Source organism: Akebia trifoliata, chromosome 11 (assembly GCF_017979445.1).
Source record: "Akebia trifoliata isolate Shusen 1 chromosome 11, ASM1797944v1, whole genome shotgun sequence".
In the NCBI taxonomy this organism is placed as follows: Eukaryota; Viridiplantae; Streptophyta; class Magnoliopsida; order Ranunculales; family Lardizabalaceae; genus Akebia; species Akebia trifoliata.
This window is the reverse complement of record NC_141385.1, coordinates 41,436,350-41,456,026: the sequence shown is the minus strand read 5'-3', so window position 1 is coordinate 41,456,026 and position 19,677 is coordinate 41,436,350. Positions and strand designations below refer to the sequence as shown.

The following is a 19,677-nucleotide window of genomic DNA, read 5'->3' as shown; positions in this document are numbered from 1 at the left end:
ATTGATTATTTTTTGAAAAGCAAATAGTACTAACAAAAGAAAGAAAGAAGAGTTATTTGGGAAGAATTGGAGGCTTGGTCGTTGTATAATGCCTAAGTAAAATGTTTAGTACGGTACTAGCATGGTTTTTAAACTCAGTATCACGTCTCGTCTCGTTCAGCTTCGATATTGAGTCGTCTCGGACGAGTTTTCCGATACGTTTGAGACATCTCGTGAAATAATTCTAAAAATTGTACGTGAGATGTAAAACTCGGTTAAAAAAATGACTTTGTGAGTTGGTCTCGTTCAATTCCAATACCGAGTTAACTCGAGCGATACGCGTCGGTCTTGGACGAATTTAAAAACCATGGGCACTAGTGGTGGCATTAATGTCATTCAAACAAACATTGAGAGTAAGAGATTGGAAATAGGATTAGGTTCCACCTTGAATGAGAAGATTAGTCGTATTCTCACAATGGAGCATTGTACACATTGACTAATAATATTCACACGTGGTGTACGATGTAGCACTCTTTAATGTTCATCGGCGAGTATTGATTTTTTTTTTTTTTTTACTATGGACATAACCAATCAAACACACCAAACTAGACATTTCAATTCGCAACCTTTAATGCAGGAAAATTACAGGAAAGTCACTCATCACCAATAACTAGGGTGGTCCTCAACCTTAGCTGGTTCTGTGGTCATTCTTTCTATCTCCACTAGGAACCTTTCCATCGTGGGCTCCTCCAAAGTAATAGGCACCACAACTCCATCATCACCTCTCCTATTCCTTGATGGTACGTAGAACGTTATCATTCCATTAACTGCCATACTTGGAGGCCCACCATATACCGCTTTCCCCCACCCAAAATCCACTTCACCAAGCCCTGCACGTGTCAAATCAGATACTATAATGGCTCGCACGGTCGCAAAGTGGGGCCTACCCTTGATCACCATCAGATCTGCCACTGATTGCATGTAATCTTCGTCATTGGCTCTACTCTTTGCTTTCTTCACCAAATCCAACGCGTAACCCAATGAATTCCCAAAAAGATTCCCAGCCTTGGTCAACGCTGCTGGATATACGAACGCATTACCATAGAATCCAGAAGGTAACGTTCGATGATTCTTCCCACGTGCGTTCACAACGCAATAGAGACGGACTTCTTCGTTTGGATCGAACTCAAGTGCTATGGTGCGGCATCGCCATATGCATGCGGTGATTAGCTCGAACTTTGTGCACGTGCGGAGATGAGGTGGCAAGTTCTTTCGTAGGACTGATAGTTCTTGTGGGCCAAAGAAGACAGATTGGTGAACCATCTCATTAACGACTGTGCCTTTGGTGTTGGGTTGGAGCACCTGATCATCGTACTCGTGATGCACGCATGTCACACGTGGTGGGTCACGTGCGTTGAGGAGTTCTCGCTGCCATACGGGTAGAACTGATGGGGTGGTTGCTCCATGGGCCATTTCAGTTAATGCGGTCAAGAATTGGACCAAACCCGAAGCATCACACATGGTGTGGTTTAGGCGAAAAGCAAAAATGAATCCACCACACAGCAGACGGGTCACCTATATACGTACGTTTTAATTAATTAAATTAAGAGAAATCATTTATGAGAGACATTTTCTCACAAAGAAGTCACTCCTGCATTGAAGACCAATCCCACTAAGCCTAACGAGGGTAGTTTTATAAATTGAAAAATGCCCTAAATACATGTTATTCATGTGATTGGTCAATCTCAGATTTTGTAATATCTTCTAAATTTATTTATTTATTATTATTATTATTTTGTTATTATTATTATCTTTTTCAGGAGTTGGTACTATCCTAGTTATCATGTATCACTACGAACCAAACTAGTTGGCGGTATGGTTTGGACGGGTTCACAAATCAAGTGAACCACAAACCTATGGTATTTTGATTGGGTTCAACTAACCAAAGCATGTGGTTCGACGAATCAAAAGCATGTAGATTTGCCATAATTTTTTAATAGGTAGCAATTTATTATATATTTTTTTTCATTATTTATATTTAAAAATTAGATTATTATATTAATTTATATCTATTTAACTTGGAATTTTTAAAATTACAATTGTACTTATAACTTGTAATTAATGAATTATATATATACATAAGCGTACAACCGAATGAACCGATCTAGGAACCAAATAAAACCAAGAACAAATTATCTCTACTACTCCTACAATATGAATTCATTCTAGAGTGGCGAACCACAAACCTGAATTTGAATCGAGTTCACTGAATTATGAGTAATGATTTTTGACTTACTTACATGACATACTCAAAATACTCTCTTTATGTTGCATTTGCTAGAACCATAGATCTATTTGCTTTGGGATACATAACTACACATATTTATGGGGATGCACATATGTGTATCCCGAGGCAAAAAGATTTATGTTTCTTGCACATGCCATGTCAGGAGAGTATTTTGAGTATGCCATGTGGGGGGAGTCCGATTATCAGGACTCTTGAATTATATGTAACTATATCTATAACATAGTTATAGACATACACCTCTTGTTTTGATGCATATTTGAGATAGAGTGATTGTTTGTTCACAGCGCTCACAGTACAACACGTTTTGGTATGTATGACGTAAGTAATAAGAATGAAATTTCTCACTCCTGCCCACACATTCACAGCCCAGAAATCTTTATTTTTAGATTTCAAATCTTAAAAAGCAATGTATGATCCACACAGATTATCATATTGTCAATCAAACACTGCAACCTTCTAGATTTCACGAAAAACTTTATGGTACAAAAAAAAACAATTTTTTTGAGCTTAATCAATGGTGTTGAAAATGGATGGTTATTGAGCTTCATCAATGGTGTTGGTCTGTGAGCTAACAATCACTTGTTTGAGATACCATTTGTCACTATCATCACTTAAAGACAAACCAAAAAATGATCTAAATTTACTCAACCTCTTCTGTAAAAGATATTGTTTTTCTCATTTTTCTTAAAACTACTTAGATACCATTTGTCACACCTTTTTCTTAAAGACAAACAGAAAAATGATCTAAAACCTCTTGTAAGAAAGATTTTGTTTTTCTCTAAAACTCCACCTTTCGCAAGTTTGTAAAACTTTGGACAATCCTCTTCAACCTCAACATTCAATCTTCAACCTCAACAATAAGAGAGGATTTTGTGGAATTGAAGATGACAGATTTTTTAAAAGAAAATGTAAGGATTTTTAGCTTACAAATAACACTAATTACTAACACAAACCAAGATACTGATGGTAGAGGAGGGAGGCAAAAGTGGTATAGTAGTTACCTGAATTAACAGCAGAGGACAATTAAGGATACCTCCAGACCCTGGAACATCATAAAGGAGCTCCTCGAAGCATGGGAAAGGTGGTTGAAGTGCATCACCGAATTGTGTCATTCTAAAATCTGCATCCGCCTCTATGAACAATACACCTTCCCCAGTGCAATCCACAACAAGCTTCCGGCCTGGCCATTCCCTAAGTCTTCCCGCAAATGGGTAATAAAAAACTAGCGCTTTAGCAATCGCATCTCTAATTACCTCAACAGGGTCTTTCCCTCCCATAGACACATTGTTTCGATAAAAATGTATAAAAGGAATTTGAAACCGAGCACCCTCTTGGTCATCGATATCCGAAAGGTGCTTGAACTCAGAGGGTGTGGGCTTAGCGGGTTTAATTAATTCGGGCTCACGCCTTCTTACCTTGAACATTAGAGGAGAAGTAGAGGTTTCCATTCTGAAAAATGGGCGAACAAAGAGGGATAAATGTATTGTTTGTGGTGATTTTATGTTGTGAGACTTGGAGGTCAAGACAGTTATTTATAGAAACCTTAAAGAGTGCGATTTTGTGACAGGCATATTGTTGACGCATAGTGACCACACAATCCTATTGGAGGATTGCTTGGAATATTTTTGAAGCAGTCCCTCCATCATAATTTTGTATACAATCCTTATACTCTTTATTAATTAAACTCAAATCTAAATACCGTCATTTTCAATTGAAATAGCAAAACACTTGTCTTACTAACGTAATAAGATTTTAATTCTTACTAAGGGTTTTTTTACTCATATGGATAACCACATCACCAGTCCAACACTACCACAGCCCTCTAAATTTCATCGAAAGCCTCATATCAAAAAAATAACATTCAAGAATTTTTTTTTTTTTTTTTTCTTTTGAGCTTGATGTAACTTTTTGAAAATTACAGAACTTCCAAATAACTCCCAAACTAAAAATTGAAATACAACGGTGAAAAATAATTTTATTGGGGATTTATTTTTTCAAAATTCATATATTTTTCTCCTCGACAATATTAAAGCATCCGATCATATTTTTGGATGCCACAAAGAGATCCCAAGGTAAGTCGAAAACAGTAAAATATTTTAGAGAAACATTTTTCCTACTAACTTAGTAAGATTTGAAATCTTACCAAGGATCATTGAGCTCAAATGGATTACCAAATTAGCAATCCAAAACTAAGGTTTCTGATCCTGCAAAAAAAATAATTATGAAAAAAATAATTATATTTTTTTGAATGAAAATGATTTACTCGAAAAATTAAGATAAAAATAATAATGAATGAATGAAAAATATTTTTCTAATTAACCTGTAAAAATAAAAGGAGGAGGTGTTTCAACTTTTTACTATAAGAGATATTTTAAGAGAGGGGCTATTGACACCCCAACTTTTACTTATTACAACCCAATTACTTAAATTAATTATCACACCCCAATTGAAGATCAAAACATACTCTTCATATATTACTAAGCCCCAAATTACAATTTCATCATAATAAAATATTATAGCACTCATTCAAACAATTTCAGTATCTTTTTACCATTAATGAGAGTTTCTATTGGCACCTCAACTTTTACTTATTCTCAACCATTCAATTATTTTCTTTATTTTTAATTAGGGTGTAATAAGGAAAAGTTGGGTTGCAAATAACACATATCTTAAAATATCTCTCACAGTAAAAAGTCGAAGCACCTTCTTTTATTTTTACAGGTTAATTAGAAAAATATTATTCATTCATTTTTTTTTTTCATTTTTTTATCTAAATTTTCAAGAAAATCATTTTCATTCAAAAAACATAATTTGTTTTACATAAATTAATTTTTTGATTTTTTTTCATAATCGAAAACCTTGGTATTGGATTGCCAATTTTGTATTTCATTTAAGCTCAACGACGCTTAGTAAGATTTCAAATTTTACTAAGTTAGTAGGAAAAATGCTTCTCTAAAATACTTTATTGTGTCCAAGTAACCTTGGGCTCACCTTGTAGCATCCAAAAACATGAACGGATGATTCAATATTATAGTGGACAAAAGTATATGAACTTTGAAAATACAAATCCCAAAAAATTAGTTATTTCTCACCGTTGTAATTCAATTTTAAGTTTGGGAGTTATTTGAAAGTTCAGTAGCCATCAATTTTAAAACACTTGGATTAAGCTCAAAACAAAATTGTTTCTTGAATATGGCAAGTTTGGAAAACGTTTATATTTTTATTTGTCCTCGATATGGACAAGTTTGGTTGAAGAGTCGTGCTGAGGTGGAATAGGATTTACTCTGATTGTCACAATTCTAACGTGGAGGTGTGCGCATAACCGTGGATGGTTTTTATTCGTATCACAATGTAACACATCTATAGTTATGTGAGCACCACCAAGTCAGAATTGTGAGAATCATAGTAAATCCTGTGTCACCCCAGCATTAGTTATTCTTCCATTAATAATATCCTTTCGATTTTTTTTACTTAAACAATGTGATGTTTTTAAACATGATACAAGGGATATTTCTTGCACTAGTAACTCCCCTTCAATCAATAAATAACAATCATGGTTTTAAAACTTGGTTTCACGTTTTGTATCGTCCATGTCCAATACCTAGTTCTCTTGGATGAGTCATCTCGTCTCGTTTGGCAATGACACAATAATTTTAAACCATTTAAAAATCTAAAAAAAAATCTAAAAAACCTCTTCGATTTCCTCTTGACGTAGAGGAGGAAGATGAAGATTTTTACCAAATGTTAGGAAGTGGTACGGGGCACACAATTACAACTAAAGTAGAAAAGAAAAAAAATGAAAAATAATGAACATCAAAATTTAATGTGGAAAACCACCAAAAATTGGAGTAAAAATCACGGGCAAACTGTATAAGGATTTCATTATTGCAAAAGAATTACAACTCTTTCTCTATATAAATAAGGAGAGTATATTAACAATACCCTTTCTCTTATCATACGAGAAAATATACACTCTCTCTCTAACAAAAGAAAAACTATGAAGATTAGGAGAAAATTAACATTTTTCTCTCTAAACTTTCTTTCCCTCTCTTAGTTAATATGTGATTATAACACAAGGTTAGGATAATCTCAGAAAAAGATAAGGCATGTATATATATAGGGAGATAGGTGGCTATCCAGTCGTCATATTTGACTTATCTTAACCGCCTTCAACCAACAAAAGTGACTTTATTCTCTGACAATTTCCCACTTAAAATCACTTTTGCAATTCTTCTATCCTTTCTACTTATAATTTCCATGTTACTTATGTTTCTACTAAGTCAATAGAGGACACGAACTAAACTTATCATTGTTGATCGGCTTTATTAACATATCAACTAGGTTGTCTTTAGTATGGATTTTATATATATCCACACTTCTTTCTTCCACCTTCTCACGAACGAAGTAATACTGAACTCATATGTGCTTTGTCCTTCAATGAAATACTGGATTCTTTGCTAGATGCAAAGCACCCTGACTATCACAAAAATCTTCTCTTGTTTGTGTCCGAGCTCTTCTACTAGCATTTGCAACCATATTACCTCTTTGCTAACTGTGTAGTTGTGACATACTCTACTTCTACTGTAGAAGTAGCCACAGTAGACTACAGTTTCGAAATCCAACTTACAGCTCCTCCAACAAGAGTAAACACATAATCTAAGGTGAACTTGTTCTTATCAAGATCACCTGCATAATCTGAATCAACATAGCCTCTAACAGTAAAGTCTGATCCTTCATAACATAATGCAGCATTTGAGGTACCTTAGACATATCTCAGGATCCTCTTTACAACATTTCAATGCTCTTTACCAGGATTCGTCATGTATCGACTAACTGCTCCTACTGCTTGTACAATGTTTGGTCTTGTGTAAACCATACCGAACATTAAGATTCCCACTACTGATGCGTACGATACTCAAGACATTTCCATCCTCTCTGCTTCGTTGCTAAGATTCATCTTTGAAGATAACTTGAAATTAATAGGAAGAGGGGTAGAAATTGACTTATAATCTTGCATATTGAAGTGTCGCAAGATTTTCTTTAGATAATTTTTTTAAAAAAGCCATACCTTTCTATTAATTCTGTCTCAGTAAATTTGCATCCCTAGAATCTTGTTTGCTATTCCCAAGTCCTTCATTTCAAACTCCCTAGTCAACTATACCTTCAACTTTTTAATACGATCTTTATTGGGGCCTACTACCAACATGTCGTCAACATACAACAGTAGAATAATGAACTCATTATCACCAAATCTCTTATAATAAACACAAAGATTTGAACTAAGTCTATTGTACTCAAGGCTCATGATGAAGGAATCATATCTCTTATACCAACATCTCGGCGCCTGTTTGAAATCGTATAAAGATTTGTTCAACCTGCAAACCAAGTTCTATTTTCCTTTTTCTTCAAAATCTCCTGGTTGGAGTATGTAAATCTCTTCTTCAAGTTCTCCATGAAGAAATGTAGTTTTCACATCTTTGCTAATTATCACCTTGTAGGTAGTGGGATCCCACAAGCAGTACCCCTTAACTCCATCAGCATACCCTAAGAAAATGCATTTTCTAGATTTTGGATCCAGCTTTGATGTTTCTTGGGCATTGTACATAACGTACACAGGACTTCCGAATTGTATGTAAGTGAGAATAATCAACTAGTTTACCAGTCCACATCTCCATTGGCATCTTTAGATCAATTGCGGTTGATGGTGATCGATTGATCACATAACAGGTGATCTTGACTGCTTCTGCCCAAAATGACTTGGCCATCCCCGTAGTTCTCAGCATCGTTATTGTCCGTTCTAACAAGGTTCTATACATCCGCTCTACTACTCCATTTTGCTGTAGAGTGTATGTCACTGTGAACTGTCTCTTGATACCTTCTTGTTGATAGAAGTTATCAAATTCATCACTAGTATATTCTCCTTCATTGTCTGTCCTTAAATACTTGATCTTCTTCTCAGATTCAAGCTCTACTCGCGTTTTGAACATTTTGAAAGTTGGAAATATGTCTATCTTCTTCTTGATTGGAAACACCCAACATCTCCTAGAGTAATCGTCAATAAAAGATACGTAGTATCTTATACCTCCTAAGGATAGAACTGGTGTTTGCCAAGCTTCAGAATGAATTGATTCTAAGATAGCTTTGCTTCTAGCATTAGAACTGTAAACTTTAATATGTGATACTTACTAGTAACACAGTGCTCACGAAAGGGTAATGAAACCTTTTTCAGCCCTGGAATAAGCTTTTGTTCAACAAGAATCTTCAATCCTCATTCCGACATGTGGCCAAGTTTATAGTGCCACATCATCCTTAATTCATCTATTGAACTTGCCGATGCAGAAAACGCTTTTCCTTCTTGTTGTATTTCTCTTTTAAGCATGTACAAATTCGCAACTATTTTTTTTTTGTTTTTATCACCACAAACACGCCTTTGACTATTTTCATGATCCCATCTTGAACATGGGTTTTGCACCCACTATCATCTAATTGTCCCAAAGACAATAAATTTTTCTTTTGGCCCTTTACGTGCCGAACCTCCTGGATGGTGCAAACTATACCATCATACATCTTCAACTTGATGGTACCAATACCAGCAATCTTCAAGGCATGATCATCTCCCATGAACACAGATCCTCCTGAGATAGGTTCATATTGGTGGCACCATTCTCTCCGGGGGGTCATATGCCATGTTGCTCCTGAGTCCATAAGCCAGACATCAGCGAATTTTCTTTTGCCTTCAATAACTGTTGTTGCCTCGCTGTATAAGATTTTGCCATCATCCGAGGTGCTTGCTACACAATCCTAAGCTTTTGACGACTCAGGACCTTTTTCCTTTGACTTCTTCATTCTTATTGAGATGCCAACACTCCCTTTTGTAGTGCCTTTTCTTGTCACAATGATGACACTTGATATTTTTCTTACTTCTAAATTTTGATCTACTTTGATTTTGACTCCCACTTAGGACCACGTTCTGTTGATTTCTTTCTCGTCATCGTTAAAGCTTCAGCCTATTGTGAGCTTCCCAATCTATCTTCTTTGTTCTTGCGCCGACTTTCTTCTTCAAGAATCGTAATTGTAATATCATCGAAGACTAGAACTTCTATGTTGTTGGTTAAGTTGATGATGAGTTGATCATACGAATCAGGTAAACTTTGAAGTAGAATTTCAACATGTTCACTCGTCTCTATGTTATGTCCCAATGTTGTGAGCTGTGAACATAAAATGTTGAGGGTGTTGATGTGGTCGGTCACCGAAGTTGACTCCATCATCCGAAGGGTGTAAAGCCTTCTCTTTAAGAAGATTTTGTTGTGTAGTGATTTGGCCTCGTGCAATTTTGTTAGTGTATCCCATATTTCTTTTGCTGTATTTTTCTCTGCCACACATGACAATACTTCATCAGCTAGTGCTAAGTGCAGATTAGTAATAGTATTGCCATCTATCTCGTTCCACTTGTCGTCGTCAGTGATTTTCTCGGGCCCATTTCCAATTGTCGCCAAGCAGTTATCTTTTCTTAAAACTGCTTTTATTCTCATTTTCCACAATGAGAAATTATTCTGATTGAATTTTTCTATTTCATACTTCGTCATCATTATTGAAAATGCCTCTTTTCCGCTAACTGGATTTGATTGCAGCACGAAAACCGACTATAAACCTGGTGCTCTGATACCACTGTTAGGAAGTTGTGGTATAGGGCACATAATTACAACTGAAGTAGAAAAGAAAAAAAATAAAAAATGATGAAACACCAAAATTTAACGTGGAAACCTTCAAAAATTGGAGTAAATACTACGGACAAACTGTAGAAGGATTTTACTATTGCAAAAGAATTACAACTCTTTCTCTATATAAATAAGGAGAGCACAATTGACAATACCCTCTCTCTTATCATATGAGAAAATACGCTCTCTCTCTAACAAAGGAAAGACTATGAAGATTAGGAGAAATCTAACATTTTTCTCTCTAAACTTTCTTTCCCTCTCTCTTAATTAAAATTGGAATTATAACACAAGGCTGGAATAATCTTAGAAGAAAAGAAGGCATGTATATATAGAAGGAGATAGGTGGTTATCCAGTCGTCATATTTGACTTATCCAATCGTCAAATTTGACTTATCTTAACCACCTTCAACTAACAAAAGTGACTTTATTCTCTAACACCAAACCCCTTTGTTATCTTGTTCAGATGGTTGAGAAGAAGAGAAAAAAAATCAATTTGGAGGTGTAAAAGATAAGGTTTGGAGATAAAAATTGATATATCTCGGTCATCTCAGATATCTTGGATGAGATATTCGATATCTCGTTCGAGATGTATTATTCGTCTTGTGAGATTCCATAAAACCCAAAATACATGTCTATCCATTTTGTTTTTGGACAACTCGAGAGATATCTTGGTCTTGGACGAGTTTTAAGACCATGCTTACAACCTCCAATACAATTAAGAGCCCCAACAGTGAACTGATAATAGAAAAGTCCTCTTTCATACTCACAAAGGCATTTGGATATCTCTTACAAGGTACACACATAGACATTTGGATATCTATGTGGCTCTCTGTAGTTATTTTAAACGCTTGAGAGGTGTGCCACATCATCAACACAATTATGTCTTACCATTTAAGTTTAGAAGTTTTTTCACCAGCCATTTTCAAACACATAATTAGAGAGAAAAAAAATGTTTTTTTTTCCTTCTTTCAAATCTGATCTGAATCATGAGTACAAGATGACTGAGTTGTTGTTTTTGTTAAATGTGATGTTCTATGGATTATAGAACAAGAGTTATAGAGGATTTGCTCCAACTTAGGACTTAGGAGGCGAGCGTAACTTCGTAAATCTGCTAAAATTATGAAAGGGGACTCTCACAAAAGAGTCAAGATTGTATGTACACAAGGTAGAGGAACAAAGATTTGCTGTTAAGAAATTTTTGTGATAAGTTGATGAACCAATAGGATATTACCACATGTATTTAAAAAACAAGTAAAATCCAAACTCTTAACTGCTCAGATATTTTCTTTCCTAAATTTTCTCTCCACCAATCAATCATGCTTTTTTTTTTTCTCAATACATGTGGCATCATTCCATTGATTCATCAGCTTAAAACCGATATTTACTAATAGCAAATCGTTGTTCTGAATGATTGAAATCCTCCTCCTACACCTCAATACATGTATTGAAATCACAATTCTAGGACATTTTTAAAAAGGGATTTTTTTAAGCATTAATTTGATGGATTGTGGGTTCCGTGGCATATATTGAGGTGTTGGTGGAGGATTTCAATCCTCCACCCTGCGTGCATAAGATCCAGACTCATCATCAAAAGATTAGAATTCCCCTTTACTCTCTCATAAATTAAAGAAAAGCACTTTCCTTTTAGATTTTAACTCTTACCAAGGTTCATTGAATTGAGATGTATTATCACATTTGCAATCCATGCTCACAGCCTACTAGATTTTATAGAAAAACTCAGATAAAAAGAAAATCAAATAATTTTTTTGAGCTTGATCCAAGGTTTTGGAAATGGACAATTACCAAATTTCCATAGAAATTAAAATTCAATAGTAAAAAATGACATTTTTCAAGGTTCGCAGAATTTTGTTCCTTAGATTTGAGGTGACACGTGATAGAGAGCTCGTGAGCAACAAGTTGGTAAAGAAAGAGAAAATGAAATTCACACTTTAATGAATTCTTGGATGAAGGTAAAGATCTATTTTCCTATGGACATTAACAATCAAATACACCAAACTAGAAATTTCAATTCGCAACATTTAACGCAGGAAAATTACAGTATATCACTTGTATGCATCACATTTTGATAATTGATTAGGAGTACTTTCTAACTTTGATTAACGTGACGCTTGGCATTACTTATTGCCAATAACTAGAGTGACGACGTGATAAACGTGGAGTTCCTGCTATGTGGGTCATCAACCTTACCAGGTTAGCATCACTACTTATCGCCAATAACTAGAGTGACGACGTGATTAACGTGGAGTTCCTGCCATGTGGGTCGTCAACCTTATCAGGTTCTGTGGTCATTCATTCTATCTCAATTAGGAACCTTTCCATAGCGGGCCCCTCCAAAGTAATAGGCACCACAACTCCGTCGTCTCCTCTCCTATTTCAATTCGCAACACACACACACAATGTGTCATTCTCAATTACCTTATCTCTTGACTACCTTCCTGTCTAGATGCCAGAGGCCAGCTGAAGCATAAGGCCATTTCGGCAATTCCTAAGACCCACATTTAAATAAGGCCCCCAAAAAAATTTCACATTTAGAGATGGCACCCAAAAAAATAAAAAAATTTAAGATTCGCTTAGAAATTCTGTCCTAAATTTTTTTCTTTAAAATACCCACGTGGAGAAAAGGCCTCAACAAAAATTCTTTAATGGAGACCAGCGTCCCTATTGATATTTTTTAGGAAAACACTTTCCTTACTAATTAGTAAGATTTGAAATCTAACTAAGGGTAGGTGAACTTAAATAGATTGCCGAATTAGCAATTCAACACCACAGCCCTGCAGATTTCATGGAAAAACTCAGATCCAAAATAAAAGTTAAAAAAAAAAATTCTATTTTGGCTGTGATCCAAAGATTTAAAAATGCATGGCTGTGAAATTTTCATTGAACTCTGAAATTTAAAATTAATGTTCAATGGCGAAAATAACTCTCTTTTAAAAAATAAAAAAATCAAAATTCTTACAGTTTTGTCCTCTTTTGGATGCTACAAGGTGACTTCAACGACCCTAAGTAAGATTTCAATACTTAGTGAATCTTACTTAATTAGTAAGGCTAGACTTACTATTATTTTTAAATGAAGGATTCCCCCATGTTAAAGGAACACCCCTCCCCAAAAAAATTTAAAAAAAATAATTAATTCTATAGAATTCTTACTTTGAGATTTCCTAAAAAAATTAATTAAGATCTCTTAGATCCTGATTATTTAAGAAATTGATCATTTCCAAAGAATAAAAAATTCTTTAGATCTTCATCCTCACACACATTGAAACTACAAGACTAAAAAATATATTAAAGGACCCAAGATTCATGTTTATGTTAATGCTATTGATAAATCATACTTTCATTAAGTTTTTGCAAATTTGAGGTCATTAATAATTTTTAGTGGAATCTCTTACCATTATAAGGAAATAAAAGATAATTTTAACACAATTTTTTTTTTTTTTTTTTATAGAGTAAGGATCCCTTGACTCTTAAGAATGACTCATGAAAAAAAACACATGATCCCAATCCTTTAAATGCAAAATCCAATGATTAAGATTTATCCTTGGGATGAGTTTCTCCGAGATTTGTGTTATCAAGATACTCATAAATCTCAATCATTGGATTTTGTATTTAAAGATTTGGGATCATGTGTTTTTTCATGAGTCATTCTTAAAAGTCAACAGATCCCAACTCTTTATTATATAGATAATTGATTAAAATTATTTATATTAATATATTGGGTATAGTTAGTAAAAAATAAATTTATTAAATATAAAAATAGCTCTTTTACAATTTCACCTTAGGCCTCAACTTATGTTGAGCGAGATGTGCTAAATCCCTTACTCTTATCATTTTGAACAAAACTTCTCTTAAGAGGACTTATACTATTCCTATTCTAAATTTCTTATTGAGAGATTTATCGGCAGTCCTATCTGTTGTAATTTTATTAGAAAAACTCCTTGATTTTATCAAGTTTGTTACGAGCAAATCTTTCTTCATGAATCATGCTACCGTGACTAACTTAGTGACTCAAAAGAAAAAATGCAACAGTTGGGCCTGCCAAGTAAATCCCTCGTTGTTATTTTAAAAACTTACCAATTAGATTACGATAGGAGGAATTGAAATTAAATTTAAAAAGTTATTGAAACTTTTGAAAAAGACTATTATTGGGAACCTAATATGAGAAACTTTCTTTTACCACCAAGTTATATATCAATCATCCTTAATCAAGGTGGGACACCCTTCTCTGCGTATCATAATTAAATTTGATTAAGAAAAACACTCATGCCTTCTCTCATTACGTAATTTACGTCTCTCGGCCAATTAATTATGGAGGCAACTACCAAATGAATTTCAACACAGGAATCCCCAAAGTACCCTTGAGAGATGTAGGAAGTGGACCACTAATTAAGTGTATGCTGTTTTGTCCACACACAACCGTATGTATAAATAGAGTCGTGATAATCTTAGTACGAGATGTGACAAGTTTGAGAACTGTAGATATGTGCTCCATGGGATACACGGTGACCCTGGAATACACATTTTTATAGGGAAGTACTGTTTATATAACATTATGTCCTAATAAGTAGACAACGACGGCCCAAGACAGTCGTCGTTTTAAAACGAGTCAGTGATTTAAACGTGAGAGACCAAAAGCGTCGGGAATAAACGACTGTGTATACGACGGTCCATGGCAGTCATTTTTCTAGATTTATAAAAAAAAAAATGGATGTGTTGTTCAGGTGCTCTTCACGTCCATACCTAAAACCTTACAAGCAGAATCATGGTCACATAATGGTCGTATTCACACACCAAGCCATCCAAGAAGACTGCCTCTTATCAACAGCCTCTACTGAACTTTTCTTACTCTGCATTATAATGAAATTGACCAACGAATTAGTATGATGCATTCTAGCCCCTTCACACATGTCATGTATACAATATTTCAGTATTTCATTGATAGACCATTCCCTTAGATTCCACATACAACATTCTTCGTTGCAAATTAACATCAAAGAGCTGAGATTAAAAACTAAAAATAAATCTCCATAATACTGAAATTAAACGAAAGTGAACAAATTACATTGATATCAATATTGAAGACTCCGGGAATTGTGGGATGGTCCCTGTGAGACTATTGAAGCTCAAGTTCCTGTAAACCAAACATAAGTAGTTGGTAATTTATCATAATTAGAATTCAATTAGCTTTGAATAAAAATTCAAAACGAAAGAAAATAAAATTTAAAAAAAAAAAAAAAAAGTAGCATGTTCAATCATACAAGTGCTTCTGGTTGGTCAGCTCAGTGATAATGAGAGGAAGTGATCCCTGAAGATCATTAGAGAAAGATCCTGAAAATAGTATTAAGGATACAAATTCATAAACTTATATACTGATTTCATTAGAAACAAAATACCCGTTTCATCAATTAAACTAAAATAACCATTTCATGATTTTCATCACTAATATTGACTTGTTTTCTAATAAAATTCAAGACATGGGTTCAATAACAAAAACAACAAACTAAACAACCATTTTTCTCATGAATTCAATGGCATATGTAACCTTACCCGTTTTCTAGAGTCTTCCCATTGACTTGTGTTGTTCTGTCTCTGAATTAACAGAAATCAAACCTCACTATAATAATAATGTCTCAATAATGAGCAAGAATGAAGCAAAATATATTTAATTTAATTCCAAATAGTTAATGCTAGGAAATCCAAGTAATGCTAAATGGCTCACCACAGTCTTGCATTTAATTCCAAACAGCATAAGAAAACAGAAGTGACACAGCTCAAATGCAGAACAAGACTTCACAAGATTAGGAACCTCAATGCCAGAAGCATAAGAGAAGATTAGACCCTATGCAGGATTACCAGTATGTTGTAAAAGAATAAGATTTGCACATGGTCAGAGAACACTGTAAGGATGAGATCCATTTAAGCTTCTGGTGAAACAAAACACGATAGAAACCGAAGAAATTTTAACTGGGAAAAAAATAAAAAATTTGGAAATGCCTTTCCAAACACTTAAACCATAGCTTGAGTGCACTTCATTGGAGTCCCAACCTTGGTCCCATTCTCAAATTTTCTAGCAACAACTCTTTGACATAAACAATTTAGCTCCCAAAATCTCCATAACTGATTACCTAGAATTGTCTTGCTCGTTCTTTCTACAAACTTAAACTCAAGATAATTCTTAGTTCTCCAAAAAAAAAATGTTATATATGTGCATGGTTAGTATGTGTGCACATGTATTGTTGAATGTACAAATATCTGAATATTTGTGTGCATTAGAAGAAAGTACTCACCTCACCAATAGCAATATGTTGGAGAAATAATTAAACTTATCCTCAAATTCATGGCACAGCTCCAAAGCTATAGCTCTTGTGCCTTCAACACTATGGACCATATGTTCGCCAAGCCTAACTAACTCATCTTCAACTATTTGAGACTTTCCCTGCAATCTACAAAGTTTAAAAGAGAATAAATATTAAATATTACAAACTCAAACTAATCGAAATATATAGCAAAAGAATATAATCATATGCATCCTAAAGTGGAGGTACCCAATCAAATTGAAAGTAATATTTTTTTAAACATTGGTAAGGCCAACTATGCTTTATGGAGCTGAATGTTGGACAATCGTTCAAAGGTTGAGCGTATAGAAATGAGGATGTTAATATGGTGATTTTTTAAATTGTGGATATTCTGGTGTTTTTGTTGTAATTGATTATTTTTTGAGAAGCAAATAGTACTAACAAAAGAAAGAAAGAAGAATTATTTGGGAAGAATTGGAGGCTTGGTCGTTGTATAATGCCTAAGTAACATGTTTAGTGCAGTACTAGTGGTGACATTAATGTCATTCAAATAAGCATTGAGAAGATTAAGTGTTTTCTCACAATGGAGCATTGTACACATTGACTACTGATCAAGGCTCCTTTATCCTTAGTAAGATTGGATGAGTACTGAATTTTGATAGAGTAGAGGTAGGTGAAGTAAACTAGCGACAAAAAGTCCATTCACAGATGATGTACAATGTAGCACTCTTTAAAGTTCATTGACGAGTATTGGTTTTTTTGCATGGGCATAACCGATCAAACACACCAAACAAGAAATTTCAATTTGCAACATTTACTGCAGGAAAATTACAATATATCACTTGTACACATCACTGTTTGATAATTGATTTGGAGCACATTCTAACTTTTGTTCGAGTTACAAGATTATCGCAACTAATAACCTAGATAGATTTAGAGTTAGAAGAAGTGATTTTCTTACCTTTCTCTACAATAGCAGATGCGATAATGTTGGCGTTGTCATATGCCATTGTTGTTGGTGTTTTTGAAGTTAACTAAAAGATGAAAGGTTGAAATGGCCCCATCGAACATGCCAAAAATTTATCGACAAAATTTTTTATAAATCTACCTCAAGATTCGTGAAATAAAATTGCAAATGATATTATTGATTTTAATGAAAATGAGAGTACACATATTAGTGTTTTCCTCTAATTAACATTCAAATACAAAAATAAAGATGACGAGTGTAGTTTTCTTTTCTAAGGGCTTAACGCATGATCAGCTGAAAATGTTACTTTGACAATGACTTTGTTTGTGCTTGATTTTCTATAGATTTTATTCTCTTCGAATTTCATGTTTTATCGACTAAAAATGATTTCTTGACTTTCGAAAAAGGGCTTTAGGTTTGATCTTCTCTTTAATCGGAATCCGAGTCTCTTTAAGAATTTTGCTTTGTCTTTAGAAGAGAGCTTGAGAGCTTTTTCTTCTCTAGAGGGAGAACTTCTGTCTTTTTAGAGAAAGTAATCTAGATCCCTTCCAAAAGAGAAGACTTTGGTATTTATAAACTTAATTTAAATTACCTTTTCAACTATACCCCAACTTAAATCAATTGGTTCATCTAAAGGTTATGTTCGTCCAAATCCAATTTTAAAGATTCTATGGACCGTTTGTGGGCTTCACTTATCTGTTTAAGTGTAGAGCCCAATATTTAATTTGGATCACTTGGATATATTGGACTATGGGTTTTATTTATAAAAACCCAAACCCAATCTTTTGTCTCAACCAGTGGGGCCCAATTTGGACACATGAATCCATTTTCAACTTTTAGGGGTCTTACTTCGATTTACAAGGTTTGTAAGGGCCTTCTCTAAATTTTGATGCTTACAGTCACTACATCTTTTTTTACTTTGGTAATGGAAGCTTTTTTTGTATTCTTTTAGAAAAAGTGGAGTCTGGGGTTAGTAGGATTTATCATCTCATTTTTGTTGATGATGTGTTGCTATTTTCAAATAATGTTGAGTCTTCTATCATCTCCATAAAGAGGGCTCAATATATCTTTTTATGATTTATCGGGTCTTCAAGTCAATGATGGGAAGAATTTGTTGTTTTTTAGTCAAACTTGTCTTAATAAGGATCGTTCTTTGAGTTTATTTGGATTTAGCTAGGGTAACCTTCCAATTACATATTTGGGTCTTCCCCTTTTTTTCTTTCCTATTAAATCTTTCTCTTTGTCAACCCCTTATTGATCGTCTCTTTAAGAGGATAGAAGGTTTTAAATCTAGATTATTCTCCTATGTGGGTAGACTAGAAATGTTAAAGTCTATTCTTTCAAGTTTCAATATCTATTGGTCCGCTTCCTTTAATATCCCGATCAATGTTTTAAAAAAAATGGAGTCTATTCTTAATAAATTTCTTTGGAATGGGATTTCTATTACTAGTTGTAGTCATCTTGTCAATTGGAAATTTGTTCGTGATCCGATAATTAATGGAGGTCTTGGCATTCGAAGATTGAGGGAAATAAACAAAGTAGGGATGGCAAAATTGTTTTGGCATTTGGTGGAAAATAAATCTTGGTGGTCTCATTGGATGCCACAGAGATATGTGGGTGATGAGAATTTGTGGCAATGTGAAGAGGGATGCTTAAGGCTAGAGAATATGTTCTTCAACATGCTCGGTTTTTTAATTGTAAATGGGACTATACATTGATGTGAACAAATCCATGGATTGAAGGGCAAGATTTTAGTGTCTATTTTTGGAAATAGAATAATTTCTAATTTCCAAAGTCATAAGGACGCTAAAATAAGTGATTTCGCTGTTAATAATGACTAGAGTTTTGTTGGTCCTCAGACTGTAAGAACAGATGAAACTATTGAGTTAATTAGTTCTCAAAAGATTCTGAAAAATCTTATGGAGGACAAAATTGTTTGGGCTTTATCATCCAATGAGAATTTTACTTCTAAATCAGTTTATGATGGTTGTTTTGGTGATCGTATATAGAAGTAAGAATGGAGGAAGGGAAAAGAAATTGAGAAGGTGAAGTAGACGTGACTTGTGGGCGAGGAAGAGAGATGAAGTCGTAGTTGAAAGCGCCCTCGATCCGCGGGGTGCGCGGATCCGCTTTTGACTCTTGAGGTTTGGGAGTCGCCACCTAGTTATTGTGGTCTAGGAACCAAACTGACTCTAACATGGATAAAAAGAACTAATCTACCACAAAAAATCTAAATTCGGGGATCATGTTACGGGGTTGGAAGGTGTTAGGCACCAACCCCGCCCGGCCAAAGCCGGTCTCTACTAACTTCCCAAATATATCACATTGCTAAAAACCTAGATAAAAATAAAAAAAATTACATACCTTTCCGATAGCAAGGATTTTGTTCCC

General features: G+C 34.4%; 1 protein-coding gene across 1 annotated transcript; it reads right to left on the bottom strand.

The window, feature by feature from the left end:
* Positions 1 to 400: 400 nt before the first annotated feature.
* LOC147391729 (benzyl alcohol O-benzoyltransferase-like) lies at positions 401 to 3,799 on the bottom strand. The gene is made up of 2 exons (XM_086460203.1): positions 3,289 to 3,799; positions 401 to 1,554 (listed from the first exon to the last, which is right to left on the bottom strand). Exons 1-2 carry the CDS (start codon positions 3,733 to 3,735, stop codon positions 640 to 642), a joined length of 1,362 nt encoding a protein of 453 aa, XP_086316329.1. The 5' UTR covers positions 3,736 to 3,799; the 3' UTR covers positions 401 to 639.
* Between the last annotated feature and the right edge of the window lie 15,878 nt (positions 3,800 to 19,677).